The sequence below is a fragment of the Lactuca virosa genome, chromosome 8 (assembly GCF_052849685.1).
Source record: "Lactuca virosa cultivar CGN04683 chromosome 8, Lactuca_virosa_CGN04683_v6, whole genome shotgun sequence".
In the NCBI taxonomy this organism is placed as follows: Eukaryota; Viridiplantae; Streptophyta; class Magnoliopsida; order Asterales; family Asteraceae; genus Lactuca; species Lactuca virosa.
This window is the reverse complement of record NC_136433.1, coordinates 72,675,368-72,693,735: the sequence shown is the minus strand read 5'-3', so window position 1 is coordinate 72,693,735 and position 18,368 is coordinate 72,675,368. Positions and strand designations below refer to the sequence as shown.

General features: G+C 33.0%; 1 protein-coding gene across 1 annotated transcript; it reads right to left on the bottom strand.

The window, feature by feature from the left end:
* Window positions 1–16,491: 16,491 nt before the first annotated feature.
* Window positions 16,492–17,571, bottom strand: LOC145134389 (putative fasciclin-like arabinogalactan protein 20). Its single transcript, XM_079069242.1, has one exon. It carries the CDS (start codon window positions 17,518–17,520, stop codon window positions 16,492–16,494), a length of 1,029 nt encoding a protein of 342 aa, XP_078925368.1. The 5' UTR covers window positions 17,521–17,571.
* Between the last annotated feature and the right edge of the window lie 797 nt (window positions 17,572–18,368).

The window sequence follows — 18,368 nt, the reverse complement described above, 5'->3', positions numbered from 1 at the left end:
TGTCTTTTGTCTGGGGATATCAAGCAGAACGAAGGGTTATATGATCACTTATCTTAGGACACGTAACTGACTGGGTCAGAGTTCGGCAGCAGCTTTTTGGAAGCTACAATTTGCTGGTCAAATTTAGAAGGCATACTAGCAATTATAGTTACAGACTTATCCAAGTGGGTGACTGTTGGATTAGGTGTCTGAGCCCATAACTATAATTGGTATGTACTTGAATTGATAGCAGCACAGTCCTTTTGGGTTGCCCTCAACCTAGCAACTGGACAAGGAAATTATGAAAGGAGAGATATTAATTTATAAGATTAATAAATTAATATATATATATAAATGATTTATTAATATGTTAATGGATTAATATATTAATTAGAAATCATTATGTTTAATTAATTGTTAGCCAGAAATTAATCAGAATTGATTTTGGGGTTAAAAGAATTAATTATAAGGTGCAGGGACTAGTTTGCAATTATCTAATAGTTGAGTGGAAGGCTCTAGAACCCCCTTGGAAGAGGGTGGACGAAATCTTTAGGGGAAACCCTAATAATTTCGTCCATAGGGGCTTGGATAAGGCCCTTGGGTTTGCTTAGGCCCTAAGCAAAGGATAACTAGGGTTTCCCTTAAACCCTAGATCCCTCAGCTATATAAGGAGCCTCCTGGTTCATGTTTTTGGTGACTCTTTCTTTTGAAGAAACCCTAAGGCCGATATTTTGCATACTCCCTCTCCTCTCTCTCTCTTCTACTTTCCTTCTTGCTAGTTTGGGTGTGATTCCATTAGAGGCATTACACTTGTGGTGCTAAAGCTTCCAAGAAGATCAAGATCAAGATCAAGGGATTATCAATTGTTTGCTATAACAATTGAAAGGTATGTAAACCCTAAACCCTAGTTTGTTAATTTCGAAATTAGCCTCTCTCCTCTAGGGTTCTTGTTTTGCAATTCAAAGTTGTATGTTCAATATTTAAAACATAGATCCAAAGTAGGTTGCATGTGAACTTAGGAATTGTTTTCTAGTTTATTTGTTGTACCTAAAACCCTTCAGGTCCCCATATCGTTATCTGATCCAAGTTGATCTATGTGTAACGCCCTGTTTTGGTATGTATTTTAATAAGAATTATTCATTTTGCAAAGGGACTCGACGAGTTGGAGGCCCCAAACTCGTCGAGTAGGAATAGGATTTTTGGACGCGGGACTTGAAGTCTACTCGACGAGTCTAGAAGCCTCGACTCGACGAGTAGGGCTGCCAGAGTGAAACCCTAATTTTCAGGGTTTTCACCCTATTTAAATACTTTAACACCCCCATTGTGGCCTCCCTCATTGCCTCCCATAGTCCATAAAACCCTAATTCATGATCTTGAGCTTTGTGAGTGTGTGTAAGTGAAAAAGGAGTGATTCCTTGGTGTTTTCTTGAAGGAGGGGAAGCTAGAAGTTCTTGGTTGAAGGAAGGAGCTTTGGATCCAGAAGAAGAACTTCAATTCCAGTTCATTTGAGGTATAAAGTCTATACCTTGTCTATTGGTTTACTAGATGTTTTCATGGGCTAGTTTATGGCTATTTGGAGCATATTATGGAACCATTCATGGGTGCAAGCATGTTTTGGGGTAATAACTTCAGATCCAGAGTCTTTGAGGGACTCCATGGCATAAAGGTGCCAACTTTATGGCTATGGGAGTCCCATGCATCATATGAACCACTTTTAGGGCTTTTGAACTAGATAACTCTTGCATGAACGTAAAGTTTGTAACTTTACGTGTTATATCGACCCTAGGAGGACAGATCTACGTTTTGGATGCATTAAGCCCAATTAAAACCGACTGGATAGATTTGGACTTTGGGGGACTCGACGATTCGTTCATACGACTCCACGAGTTAGGTCGTGATCCCCCAACCTGTTCTGATACTGAGCAAACTCGTTGATTCTAGAAGATGACTCAGCGAGTTGGACATGTTTATGGACTTAAATATCAAGAACTCGACAAGTTCAAGGATGAAATCAGCGAGTTGAGAGCAAAATGTCCTAACTGATATGAAGAGGAACTCGACGAGTTCAAGGATGAACTCGGCGAGTTGAGAGTAAAATGTCCCAACTGATATGAAGAGGAACTTGACGAGTTCAAGGATGAACTCGGCGAGTTGTGAGTGAATTGCCCCGAATTGTATGAAGGGGAACTCGACGAGTAGGATCAAGAATTCAGGGTTTTATGGGTCATGAAACTCGACGATTTGATGGACCAACTCGGCGAGTTGAGTCAACCAGGATGTTGACTGTGACTTTGACCATGGACCAGAGTTGACCCTTCAAGGGGTTATGAGTGTAAAAAGGTAATTAAAGGAGATTGTTATGTGTAGGAGTTTGAGAGGAGTTGATCCCAGAACCGAGGACAGTTCAACTACTTCACGACATTGAGGTGAGTTACCTTCCAGTAGAAGTGGGTCTAAGGCATCAATGCCGGCCCACTAGTAGATTGGGTATAGTAGAGATGATTGTCTTTGTGATAATTTTCTGGTATGCCACTATCTGTTAATCTGTTATGCTATTTGAGTTAGTATGCTATGATGTTATGTGATAGTGGTAGGAGGGGACTAGTCCCCGGACCCGGTTGAGATATACCGGCAGGGTAGGTCGGGCACCCAGATATGTCTGACAGTATGATATGCTATATTATTATGTGGTAGTGGTAGGGGTGAAATAGTCCTCGTAGCCGGTTGAAATAACCGGAGGGTAGGTCGGGCACCCAGATATACCTGGCAGGGTAGGTCGAGCACCCAAATATGCTTGACAAGGGGTAGGTCGGGCACCCCGGTATGCCTGACAAGGGTAGGTTGAGCACCCAAATATGCTTAGCAGGGTAGGTCGGGCATCCAGATATGCCTGGCAGGGTAGGTCGAGCACCCAGATATGCTTGACAAGGGGTAGGTCGGGCACCTCGGTATGCCTGACAAGGGTAGGTTGATCACCCATATATGCCTAGCAGGGTAGGTCGGGCACCCAGATATCCCTGACAATATGTTTAGTGTATGGTATGTGGTATGATGGGGGAACTCACTAATCTTTGTGCTTACAGTTTCAGTTTTTGGTTTCAGGTCCTTCTTCTTCGAAGGGAAAGGAGCCGGTACGGTAGCAGCGCATCACATACACGATTTTCGCATATGAGATTCTTGGGATTTGTACTCTGACATTGTTACTATGTTATGACATGATTTTGAGACTTATGATCTATGGCTTCTTATGAAATGAATTAACTTGATGATGTTTTCTATAAATTGCTATATTAAAAATGAAATTTTTGGTCTTGAATTTTGGGATGTTACACTGTGACCTCTAACTTCGGAAGGTAGTCTAAAACTCCCACCACAACATCATCTTCCTCCTAATAGTAAACGATCCCAAGAGTAACTCATCCTAGATTCAGAATTGGCTTACGTACCCGTACACAATACAAATTATGTAGATAGTCAAGTAACTAATTCTACGGTTATGCAATCCTAACCATGCAGCTTCGCAAACATGGTCACACTATAAATGATACAAAGTCGACTATACATACTGGAACATATGTAACTAGGATATAACAATAAAAAACATAAAGAAAATGTACAAGCTATGTCTCGAGGCCCTAATGTGATCATGTTCATGACAATCATTAAATATCATTACCTCCAATATGAAATCTTGATGAACATGTCCCTTCCGTCTGCACCTGCCGCATTTGACTTGCGGTGCATAGACTCGTGGGACCTTCCACCCTTATCACAAATGTTTTGTCCCTTCTGACCTCTATTTATTGGCACAACACCGTCAATATCCTTGGTAATTGTTATCATAGTTGGGCCTTGTGCCTGCTTCCTTCTTCCCAGTTACGAATCGAAGCTATGATCTTATTCATGAGTCCCCTCAACACTCCTATTAGCACTCTGCACGGATTTAGTCCCCTCCTCGACCTGACGACCAACCTATCAGTGATCCGCCCAACAATACCATGTAACTCCTCTAGTAAGGTCTACGAGACCTTGACAGCAATCCATTCATACAATGTCATGTTGTCTGAACTAATCCCAAAGCTCTCTGCTCCAAGTCGCGTAGTCGACATTCAATCTAATATATAAAGAACTCGTCACCATATACCCAAAGTGTTATCATTACACTACTCTGTATCTAATATCTTTTTGGTATCCCTAGTCACCATTCGCAATCGATTGGCCAGTCGTTACATCGATGCACTAGCATACTATTAATATGCTCACTAATTCACACTCATCTCTTTGGGTTCTCCATGACTTTTCCCGACTCGAGCGTGGATCATGTGCTTCGGATAGTAGGAGCTCTACTACTATCTTTCACACCTATTCGTTCCCATTCTAAGACCCGTCCCGAAGTGACCAAGTCGCTTCTCGCTGACAATTCTAATAATATGCCCATACTAGCACATACCAATACTCTTCCTAGATTACTAGGAGTCCCATGCCACCTTGTTATCCTACCAGAAAGAAACACCCACCATTGCCAGTTAACTATTTTGCGTATACTGTTACATGTAACTAGAATTAAGTGGTCTTTTTACTGAGAGATCCCGCACTACAATGGTTGGAGTCAAATAAGAGTTGCACAATAGAGCTAAAATAAACAATCTAAGGCTACTAATTCTAGGGACATGCAACCTAACATATTCGTTCAATAGTTAATCAATATCAATAATAATTCCTAAAAGCACAAAGCAATCGGAAGTTAAGCCGTAAAACTAACAGGACTTTCTAACAAACATAACAATCTTATGTCCTTGAACAGTAAATAAGATTGGACACTTTCCTTTTTTTCCTCTGGCACCAGCTGACTGTACACATTGTGCTTTCGATCACCTTTTCCAAACCATTTCGTTTAGTTTCATAAAATTTTATTTTAAAAAAAGCTAACTCTCGAGTCGCGAACTTGAGTTTAGAACTCATTGAAGTGAGGCCGATTCTCTCAAGCTATGCTCTCAACTTGTAACATCCCAAAACTTGCAATAAATTTGAACTTTTAAAAACAATATATGTATATTCAACACCATGCCTTTATTCAAAATAACTTTTAAAGCCACAACCCCAAGATCAATTTAATTTCAAAAAACCCGGTATTAATTGTAAATTCCAAAACAAAAGAAACGTAATACAATATGACATAGAAACTCCAAAAATCAGTCCCAAGCCAATGTGCACTGTCACACCCTGCCATCCTGACTACCTGTAGATCCTGAAACAATATTTTACATGAGAAGGGGTAAGCACAAATCTTAGTGAATTTCACACATACACAATATCATATCATACAAGCTCTACCCTAATACAAATATAACAATAATATCAACCACACAACCACGTATGCATGTCAAAGAACAAATCAGTAACAACATACACCTACTGGGACACATTGGTTATGCCCAATCCCCCTTGCTATGTACATCGAGCCCTTGGGACACATTGGCTAAGCCCGATCGCCCGAACCCGAAACCATTGAGACACATTAACTACGCCCGGTCCTCCTTGCTCAATTCGTCGAGCCCTTGGAACATATTGGATATGCCCGATCCCCCGCTCGGATATGCTGAGCTATCCTATAAATATTCCTCAGTACGTGAACGAATACCATACATCCACTAGACACTAACCTAGCCTAGTGCTACCCGCATAAACATCCTATAGCACACACGAGCTAAAGCAAAAAATGCACAACATCACACAGTGCATTGAGAAACTCACCTCGAAAAGCAGAGTAGACCTTGAACCATATCCTAGGAATCCAACGACACCAAAACACTATAGAACCCTCCTATAATAGAAATTAAGATTATAAGTGACAAATCTTACCCTAAACAAGTAAATAAACTACTTGACTTATTTTCCAGATTTTGCCTCGAAACAACAGTCTGTTCATGGCCAATTTAACGCCACCAATCCTGTGAAAATAATAATGTTTTTCCATATTCCAGTAGTTCTACCTTTTATCTTTCAAAGGATTACTTGTACAAGTCCATACAATTTTTCTATAATTTACTATGTATTTATAGTATGAGGTATGAATGCAGCTAAATTCAGACCAGTTAATGAAAATGATGATTTTCACTCTAGTTATGGTCGTTTCCAACTTTCAGTCAAAACTAATGAAATAAAGTAGACTCAATTTTCGAACTTTGGGAATTGGTTTCAAGAAAAAAGAACTTCGCTATCACCAGTTATCATTTTTACAAAAACGGGACATAATAGTGGATTTTGTAGAAAAACAAACTATGGTTTTCATGTGTTTTCAATTATTTGAAGTGTGGGGAAGATCATTACTTACCAAGAACTTGAACCTTGACCCTTCATTCTTCCTTTCTCCTTCTTACATCCATCGATCAACCCCTTTTTCCTTCATTCTTATTGATCATGGAGGCCCACACCCATACACAAGGATGAGACAACTAGGGTTTTGGAGTATGTGTGTGCATGCTTAAATGATGTCCGAACCCTCAAATTGGCTGCCATTTTCATGGCATTCAAGCCCCCCTTGGCCCCACTATGCAACTTAAAGATATTCCATTTTATCCCCTTTGTCCTATAGCACAAAATTTTAATTAAGTCTTCGTGCTTGATTTCGACATTTTAGTGTTTCTTCTTGTATTATTTTCATGGCATTCAAGGCCCCCTTGGCCCCACGGTGTACATCGACTGGAGTGATGTTGGTTACTCAGAGACGCCAGATCAAGCATCACGTTTAGGTGGGGATATATGTGTGGAAATACCAATCACACCACTCTCGAACGACAATGCGCTGTACTCGTATATGCAAAGTCGGAGTAGTGAAAACGGAGAAACAGAGATAGTGTTATCGGTGGGAGTCATGCCCTGCTTAGTGCATTGGGTCGTCAAGTCACGTTAGTAGGGATTAGTAATGTTGTAGAGCCTAGATAGAGAGGAACATTATAAGTAATTATTGCGAAGAAAATCATATAATAATTACTACGATGAAAACTGTCAAGATTAATATATACATTATATATTGATAATATTAAGTGATGTATGTCATTTGGTATGAATCAATTGCATGACTAAACATATTGTATGAAGTATGCTTGTTTTCATACCTTTGTGCTTGAGATTGTCTCACTGTGCTGATGCTGACAGTTGTTTCTTTGTTTGTTGCTTTTGCTTTGCATTGGTACATGTAGCATGATTCGATGGTCTAGTGAGGTTGGGACTCTTTTATGTAGTTAGTTATAGTATTACCTTAATGATTATACCGGTTTGAGACTTGTCGTTGATATTTCTTTTACACCTGGTTTTTGGTACTTATTTTGGTATTAGTTTTACAAACTTTAATTTTGATAAGTTGGTTTTGAAAGATTTTATTTAAGTATCGTTGGTGGTGTTTTATAATATATTAATTAAGACTTTCTTTGCTATAATTTGTTAAATGAAAATTTTAAATAATAAAAAATATTATGGTGAAAAATCACGGCGTTACAAGTTTTTATCAGAGTCATGCTATGAGTGAACTGAATACAAAGGTCAGTGTTCAGACTCATAGTGTAGACCGACTCAATTAGGTTCTTTAGAATCTTAAGCGGGGGAGGGTGTGTTATGAACGATGTATGATAGTTGCTTATACATGTATGAACTTTCCCTTACTAAAATTGTGATGTGAATCTAAAACTCTTCGTAAATTAGGAAAATGTTGAACGTCGAGGACAATGTGAATGTTGGGGGTGCTTGCAGCAGCCAGAACAACCACACCTATGGGACGCCGCCATTCATTTTTCATACCCCACCTGTTATCCAGTAGCCAAGAGTGCAACCATCACATAGTGCACGAAGCACTACGAGTGCCGATGTTACTGTTGATCTTTAAGAACAACTCCAGGAGCATGCCGCTGGACTATTTCCACTAGAAGGTGAGGACAAGGACGAGGACGAGGAGGGACAACAAGATGAGGAAGTTGGTACGGTGTAATATCTAAACTATAATTCGGAATTTGATGGTAATGGTGGTAGAGATGAAGAGGTATGGTATAGTAGGTACACATCCCATCAACATGGAGGAGGTAGAGATGAAGAGGTATGATCGAATGACTTAAATCAGTAGTTTGGCTAAATTTATTTGGTTTGAAGTTAACAGGGAGAAAAAAGGACACTAGTCTATAGCTTGGCCATAGCAACGATAGAACATTTCTAAAAAGTTCAACTGACTAGAATTTGCAAATTGACTAGATTTATACTAATTAATAAGTTTTGTGAATAAAATTAGGTATTTAATGTATAAAATAAGTAATAAATACTAATTATATATAAAGTTATATATATATATATATATATATATATATATATATATATATATATATATATATATATATATATATATATATATTTGTGACCTATTTTAAAATAGTGTTATTTAAGTGTAATGAGATTAAGGGGTCGTTTGATAGTTTCTAATTAGGTTAGAAGCTGACTGGGTTAGAAGTTCTGACTGAGTTAACTTCTGACTGAAACTTATTGTTTGATATTACATCTGACTGACTGTATAAAATGGCTATATTACCCTTAAAGTAGATAATTTAATAACACATAAGTTGTTGCAAGAATAAATTCCAATGAATGAGGTTCTAAAAGTAGATAATTAAATAACCAAAAACAATTTAATCCAATAACACATATCCAGATGACCAAAGCTAATCCAGTAACATATAACCTTTATTCACACATTACCACAAAACTAATCCAATAACACATAAAAAAAACTCTACCACGAATCCTTAAATGCAAGTGTGTTGAACCCAAAATGCTCTGTTGCATCTGTCAAAACAGACACGTCGAAGTCCACTCCTATAACATGAAGCCCCATTTGAGAAATCAAGAAAATTAACAAAACTACACCACCAATCATTAAACACAAATCCCTTGGAAACAATCCTTATTCATATCGCTCTTTAAAATGTGAATTTTCTTTTTTAAGATTTGTACACAAAATGATGATCTGAACATCAAGCGAGGGTGGTTAATTTGTTTTAAAGATTCCTAATATTCTTGGTTTTATATAAAACTGACCAAAAATAACCTCATTTTCAAGTCCAACATAAGAAGTTCAAATTTATAACATACAATAGCAGCATCAACAAACACAAACAGTGTGTGTGTGTGTGTGTGTGTATATATATATATATATATATATATATATATATATATATATATATATATATATATATATATATAACGCAATGACTAGCGGCAACAACAATCAATAAACATGTGAAAAAACAATTTTCTCAATAGTTAAAAAAAGCAGGGGTTAAGAAAATCACACTTGTTGGAGTATTGGGTCAATAGAGAAGAAGTATCGTTAGAGATAACACTCATATACTCCTTTCAATCGATATTCAAAACACTAGAATAGTTCAATTGATCACTAACAGGGGAAAATCGAAAAGAAAATCGTCCTACCTGCGTTGTTGTGGAGATCGTCGCCGGTAGAGGCCCCTGAGGTGTCGTCAGTGGTGTGTTATGTGGAAGGAAGGGTTGTAGAAGGAATCGAACGTTCTACTGATTTCAGGAACAAAGAGTCGGTCCATCAATAGAAAAGGGGGGACCGAATATGATGAAAACCTTGGACCGAGTCCACATTTTGGACCGAGTCTTTAACTTTCAAATCCTTATCAAACATGCCAATTGGATTTTGTTGGACCCAATCCGTCTTTGGACCTAGTTAGAACTTATATCAAACGACCCTTAACTTGTTAACCAATGTGATCCTGACAAATATTGAACAAGGGCAGTACGAAGTGCACACTTGTTTGAATTTGTCTTGATTTAAAGTACATTATTATTTAGGGGCGAAGCCCCTGGACCACGGGGTCCAGGTTCAACCTACCTGGTAACGGGGTCTAAGGGGTTGAGCCCCTGGTTGGGGTCGAAAAATAGCCCGGTTTGTTACCCTAATAATAAACCTGGTTTAGTTGCAGTTTTACGAGAGTTTTGTTATAGTTATAAAATTGTTTTGTGACAGTTTTGGTTTTTAGATAAGGAGTTATTATACCTATATTTTGGTCATTTTTCTGGGACATACATAATCATAATTTCTCTTAATTCTATGTTCTTGAATTTTATTGAGTTTTATATGGTTAAAGATTTCGATTGTAACATCAAAATACTTTAATCTGAAAGTAAAATTACAACTTTCAATACTCCAAGTAATCGAAACCCGTATTTTTAACAATATATTACTTTAAAAATTGTTTGGTTTATTCAGTTTAATCATAATAATAAAAATTTAACCAAAACCAAACTGAATAAGGTTATATGTTTTCGGTTAACAAAACCAAATGAACCAAACATCGTTCGGTTTGGTTCGATTATTCGGTTTTGGTTTTCTCTCACACCCCTAGGTGTGGGTGGTGTTTTCATGTTCGTTAAAGAGGATGGAACCCATATATATATATATATATATATATATATATATATATATATATATATCATACATACTTATAAAGCTAGTATTTTTTCTTGAATCTCATGCATTTGAAACCCCCTTTTTTAACTTCCTCAAACCACATTCATTTGAAACCCCCTTTTTTAACTAATGCAACTCAAAAGTTTTCTTAATTATGATTGAACACTCAAAAGTTTTATAACTTATATTATGTTTAATTAGCATTTAGTGAAAAGTTTACTATAAAAAGGCAAATATTTTGTGTCTTTTGTGTTATATAAAATCTTACATGTAAGAAAGATTTGAAGATATTGTGATTCAAAAGTTTTCATATAGTTGAAGCATTCACGATCCAAATATGATGATTTGAAGAAATGGGTTATGTCGCATCGATGGTAATTGTAATATGATTTTTTCTTTCAACCAAAACAAATGAAGCTTTTTCTATTCTTTCTTTATATTCAGTTTCTCATTTAATCTTTATATGTGATTTGTGTGTATTACTCAATCTTGAATGTGACTCTCCAAAGATCAATGTTTTGCTTGGAATATCTTTCTGATTCTTCTTTTTCAAGAAAAATATTTTGATTGCAGATTAGTGAAGAATTGTCATCAAGTTTCTATGGTTGAATGGTGTTAAATGAAGAAAGAAGATTCATAAAATGGATATATGTTTTTTTGTTTGAGCAAAGTTGACGAATGTTAGTTTTTTCTTTTGATTTAAATGTATGTTTATGTAACATCTTTATTTATATATTCAACCACCCAATACTCTTATTTATTTGATTGTAGTTTTTCTATTTTGATTATGTTTATTTTCTATTATTTTTTTGTTGGGTTATCCTACACTAACATATTTAAAAGACAATATTTAAAAGATAACATAATTTTGAACATTTGATATGTAACTATGATAGACTTATCATGATATGTTCTTCATATGAAAGTAATTTATCCATATTACTACGACAAGAATTACATATGACATTTATGAAAATGTATATATTATATGTGATTTGTTTAACATGTATGTGCACCTATGTATGTTATAAATTTATAATTAAATATCTTTAGGTTTAATAATTGAAGGGATTAAAATGATGCATCAAAACCAATTATTTAGACGAATATAATAATAATAATAATAATAATAATAATAATAATAATAATACATTTCCAAGCACCGCATTAATTTGAAACTCACACTACAACTCAAGAGTTTTCTAATTTATGTATATTTATTAGTTACAACTCAAGAGTTTTTAACTTATGATTATTAATTAGTAATCACTAATAACTTTTTATTTTCCTTTCTTTTATAAGGTTGTAAAGTTTTGTTCATTAAAACCATTAATGTATTTGAAGAGATTTGTGATTTAAATATGAAGAGTTAATATAAATGTTATAATAGATGTTTTAGTGTTTTTATGTTATTAAAAGTTATAGTGTTTATTTTTCATATTTTTTATTATTCGTTGTATATATATCTTTTTTAATACAAATGTTATAATAGATGTCTTTCTATTTTTATGTTACTAAAAGTTGCAGTTCATATTTTTGTTCATACGTTTTGTTACCCGTTATATTATCATTCATTTGATATATAATTTACACAATTTTAAACGGTTTATAAAATTATCAAATAATTGTATATATCACAATGACTTAAAAATTAAACTATAATGTTTAATAAAACTAATATGTTAACTATATGTTTGCTTTACTACTAACATTTTGTTTCAAAGTAGAAATATTAAGTAAGAATTTGGTAAAAGTTATTATTTTAACTATATAATTCTATTCTCGCGCAACGCGCGGGGATTTGCCTAGTATCATACATACTTATAAAGCTAGCATTTTTCCTTGAACATCATGCATTTGAAACCCCCATAAAAATTTGCAAACACCTCATACATTTGAAACCTCCTATTTTAATGAATACCACTCAAAAGTCTCTTAATAATGATTAACAATTCAAAGGTTTTATAACTTATATAATATATTTAATAAACAGTTAATGGATACTCTACTATAAAAAGGTCAATCTTTTTGAGTAGACACACAAATACAAATCACATACAAAATTCACAAAGAAAACAAGTTTAATGTTTTTTGTGTTGGTTTGAGGGCTTTGAACAAATTTTCGAGCCATGTTATTATGTTGAAGTTTTTAATTTGTAAGTTTATTATATACTAATTCTTTTTTGTATTTTCTTGATTTAAGTATTCTTTTAAGAATATCATTGTATGTTGTGGTTGAAATTTTAATGTAAATTAGATTAGATTCATGTTATCGATCATATGTTATGGAAGATGATATATATAATATTTAATTAACTATTGTATTCATGTTTGTATGTTCATGTTGCTTCAAAACAATAATTAATTAAAAATCATGGATATGTCATATTATCCATATTATCCATGTAAGCCATTTTTAAAATGCAAATTGTCTATCTTATCACTTTATATTTTAGTATATGTTTAACATTTTAATTATAAAAATAAGTGTTTTTTAAAAGCTTCTTTCAATTATTAATAATAACAAGTGGTTTTAAAATTAATAAGCAATAATTATAAATAAGAAAATCAAATTACATGGATATGTCATATTATCCATGCAAGTCTCTTTTGAAATGCAAATTGTCTATCTTATCACTTTATTATTTAGTGTATGTTTCACATTTTAATAATAATATTAAGTGTTTCTTAAAAGTCTTCTTTAACTTATTATTAATAATAAGTGGTTTAAAACTAATGAATAACAATTTTAAATGATAATAACATCAAATTATAAATTACATTTAGCTATAAATAAATTGTATTATAAATGAACATCATTATTGAAATTAGAAAATGATCGCATAAGTAAAAATATAATTAATCAATAATAATAATTGTTAAAAATAATACTAAATAGATAATTATATTTAATTCTATTAATGAGGAATGTGGGTTGATGTCAATGAATATTATTGTTCAAAATAATAGAGATTATATATATATATATATATATATATATATATATATATATATATATATATATATATATTAGTGTAAAAATATCATCTCAAAGTTAATGTCAATAACATAACCATTTTAAACATATATTTTTCAATATTTTAACAATATATTTTTAATCTTCGCTGCGCAACGCGCGAGAATTCGTCTACTATCTTATAAAGCTAGCATTTTTCCATGAACCTCATGCATTTGAAACTCCATATAAAATCATTTTTGCTCAAACCACATTCATTTGAAACCCCCATCTTTTAACTAACACAACTCAAAAGTCTTCTTAATAATGATTTACCACTCAAAGGTTTTATAACTTATCTTATGATTAATAAGCACTTAATGAAACGTTTACTATAAAAGGATCAATCTTTTGTGTAGACATGCATACAAATCACATACAAACTTCATAAAGGAAACAAGCTTAAAGGTTTTTGTATTGGTTTGAGGTCTTATGACCACTTTTTGAGATATATTATTATGTTGTAGCTTTTAATTTGTAAGTTTGTTATATACTAATTATTTATATATTTTTCTTGGTTTTGGATTCTTTTAATACAATTGTTGTATGTTGTGCTTTAATCGTTAATATATATTAGATCAGATAGATGTTATCGATCATATGTTATATACTGTGATATAGATAATATTTAATTAGATATGTTAAATATTATCGTTTGTTTTGTACCGTTTCAAAAAAGTAACTTAGTAAAAGTCGTGAATATTTTAAATTTTCCATGTAAATCTGAAAGATATATTTTTCTTTTTACCGCATGTATTTGAAATTCTCATTACTTTTCAATTTTTTATAATAATCATTATATATTGGTTAATAACGTTAAATAGGTGTAAGACGCTAATTGTAATCCTAAAATTAACTAAACTTGAATATTAAATTAACATATTTTACTTATACTTAGTTTTGATATATTATTTCTTAAATTGTCAGTTTAAAGTCACAACTTTTGAATAATTTGTATAAAATACTTAAATTGTTAATTTAAATATAGTGTTAAAGTACTAACTTAAATGAAAATTTCAATTAAACTTAAAGAAAATCCAATGACTATTTTGTAAATAGTTATAAGTTATAAATTATAGTGTTAAACGTAAAAACTAAATTGTAATCCCAAATCAATTAAAATATTTCCTAAAACTATTTTTATAAACATTAATAATTTCTAAATAAGTATCTTACAAATAACTTATAACGATAATAGTTAAAAATAATATTATTACTTTTAAAAACAAAAACAATGTTTGATGTTTTAAATAACTACAGTAATAGAAATTAAAAAGTTAATCAAATGTAGTTTTATAAAATGACGATTAAGCGTATATAGTTTTAATTGATTTAATATGATCATATAATTCAAAATAATTAATGTTTTATACTAAATTAGTATAAAAATTATTATATCAAACTAACTATGACTTTTTTATATTTAAACAACATATATTTTAAATTTATAATTGTATTATGCGCAACGCGTGGGTGTTCGCCTAGTATATATATATATATATATATATATATATATATATATATATATATATATATATATATATATATATATATATAGAGAGAGAGAGAGAGAGAGAGGAGGATGATATGTTATTCATAATTATTGTGTTAATGTGTTGCTCAATTTGGTCCAATCATTTCAAAAATCTAGATAGCGGTATAAAAGTAGATTAATATAAACTAATTTAAGTTTTTTATTTTTTGGGAACGGCAAATCTATTAACTACTCCTGAACCATCTATGTTCCTAACGAGACTTGAACCTTCAACTTCAAGGAATGATGGCAACACCGGATACCGCTGGGCTAGAAGCCCTTTGGCTCCGTAGCGAGGTAGTCGGTTGTGAATAGTTGAAGAGCAGGCAAGTTGGTGAAGTCAATAACAGAGTAAGTTTCAGAAAATCAAAATTGGAGAATGGAAATCCAAGATTAAATCACAAAAATCACTAGATTGTACTTAATTCTTCCATGATTCAATGACTCCTACAATTCAGGAATGTATTTTGCGTTCCAAGTCTTATAGAGTGAATAACCAACGGGTTTGTATTTCCATCTTGTTTTCACTATTTTTTATTATTGTTTTCACTTTATTTTCGGTTACCAATTTCTCACTGTAATTGTATATGTTCTCGAAACCACAAGAATGTTGTCGATTTAAGGGATAATTAGGTTTAGGGTTTTTGTTTGTTTCAATATAAGAATGTGATGTTTATATCCTTTCATAGTTTGAACTTGGTGTTGTTAAATTGATAGTTAAAAGATTCTAAAGAATTAGGTTTTGAATAATGTATATGTTAGTTGTTAACAGATTCTTAAAGAAATAGATGTGTTTGAAATTAACGGTTAACATATTCTTAAAGAATTAGATAATTCGTATGCATGTGTACGAGTAGTTAATTAGTTGATTATTATTCACATACTTGACAGATAATTCTTTCTTATGCATGTATATTTGAATAATGTAGATGTTAGTTGTTACTTTTGTTTTAATTCATTCCTTTTTATTAATTTTATTTAGTATTTTATTTCAAAATTTAATATTTCCCCTAGCCATAAATCACAAATTCATTATTGACCACTACATTTCTAGCGATATATATCAAGGATTTTATTGTCTTTAAAACTTATTTAGTGCTCTGATGCATGTTAATTCGTAAACCAAGACAACAGTTTGCTCAAAATTCGTAGGTCCAAACATGTTAATTTCTGAATGGTGATTATTGAGATTCAAGTATCGAGGATTCAACGAATTGATTTTCACAAATCCCATTCGTTCTTTATAACAAATGGCCATGGATTCATCAGATTTTAGTAGGATCATACAAAGTACTGCATTAATTTCCATGATTTCCAGAAAAACGAAGGAAACAAGATCACAAGTTGATTACTCAGTTTTTGTTATTGGAAGACAAATTGCAATCGTACAACAATGCAAAGTGAAATTCTTAAAACAAGATCACGATCAAATAAAATGAATCTACAAGTGTTACCTGAATCAATTTCTCAACAAAGCTGATTCCATTAAAACTCAGATCGATCTGGAACAGTAGCAACCAGTACAGTACCAATAGGAATATCATCAAATCCGTCGCCATCACCTGATTCCTCTGCTGGCTTTGGTAGAGCAAGAACCTCGCGAATTCCATGAACCACAAACGAATCACCGTAATACATGTCCGGGAAAGTAATTGAAGCTTCGTTCACCTTAAACGTGCCTCCAGATCTATGAATTGTGATTTTGAATCCGTCCAAATAGGTATCCAAACTTGTTCCATCATCGACGCTAATGAGATCTCTCCACGAAATCTTACAAGGTAAAACATGTCGGAGAAACAGAGATGGATAATCAGGAAACCGACCGGAATAATCAACCATCACTTCATCAATAGGAGCAAAAATAGTCAGTGTAGCTTGACCTAGAAACCCTAGGAGTTGTAGATTGAGAAACGACGCCATCACAGAGTATCCTCTAGATATCAACAGGTTAGCACCATCGTGGAACGAGAAATTACTGTAACCTCCGAACGACGCCGTACAATGATCTAGCCTAACGCTTTGCACTGGAGGATCTGGAATAGTGAAGTTTGGATCGAAAAAGTTGTCGATAGCGAAGACGATTAACGATCCATCGTCAAAAATCGGAGATCCAACGATTTTGACGTTGTTTAGTGAAACCTGATCGGAGGAGTGAGATGTAGTGACTGTTAGGAAGGTGGCGGAGGACATGGTGGGGATTTTGGTGCCGTATGGGAGGGAACGGATGCTTGAGAGTGAGAAAGCTAACGGGGAGAAGTGGAATTGGAGGGTGGCGAGAGATGGTTGGCCGTAGTCAGCGAAGGCGGAGTCCGGTGGAGTGAAGATGGTGGCGGAGTTACGGTAAGAAAGCAAAACGTCGGAGACGAGATTTAGCGTTAAGGACATTGCGACATAGCCGGAATTGGAGAGAGTGTCCGCAGCGTTAGTGATAGTTTCCGTTGGGAGCGCGGAGGTGAGACGGAATATGATTAGTAGGGAAGCTGCTGCGAGAATTACCGTCTGTTTCACCGCCATTGATGAGCAGTCTGTGAATCTGGTGGTGGTGGTTGTGGTGGTAGGAGGTTGTTGATGATACTTGATGGTGATTCGACGTGATGGAGAATGGGGTTTACATCTAGAGGCTTTTTGGCGGGAAGATTTGTTACATTCTTTCGACTCGTTTGTTTTTTGGTTAAAAAAATGATTGAATGTAAAATTTGTAATAATACTTATTTGATATGAAACAATAAATAAATAAAATAGATTAAATTGATAAATGCAATGTTTTTTTTTATAAAACTAGATTGTAACTCCTATATTGATGAAAATATGAAGTTTAACTTTTAATAAATATATAATATTTAGTTATAGTCTCAATTTTTGTTTACAAAAATCAAATATTAAAAAAATTAAAGAATGAGAAAAATCTTTAAAAAATATTACACCAACAGATATATTTCTTAGTTATCTTGAGAGAAAAATATATGCATTTTTTTTATAATTTTAGACTCGTGTGTTGTTATGTATTACAAGAAGGGTTAAATTCAACAATTTTTATTGCACTTGATGGTATTCAAATCGAATTAAATAAAGCAATTTATAAAAATTATATCTAACATTTTCTTATAACAAACAAATAAAAAAAGTAGTTTTTATTATAGAAAAGTATCAGAACTTAAAAATAAAAATTGTATGGTCTTTTTATTTATTTAGACAAACATAAATGAACATACAACTATTAGAACTTAAAATTAACATACATGAAGATTAATACTTAAAATTAACATACATGAAGATTAATAAATGAACATGTAAATAAACAATCAAAACAATTATGTTCGATTGTTTAACTAAACAAAACAAAAATTAAGTATTTATGTTTG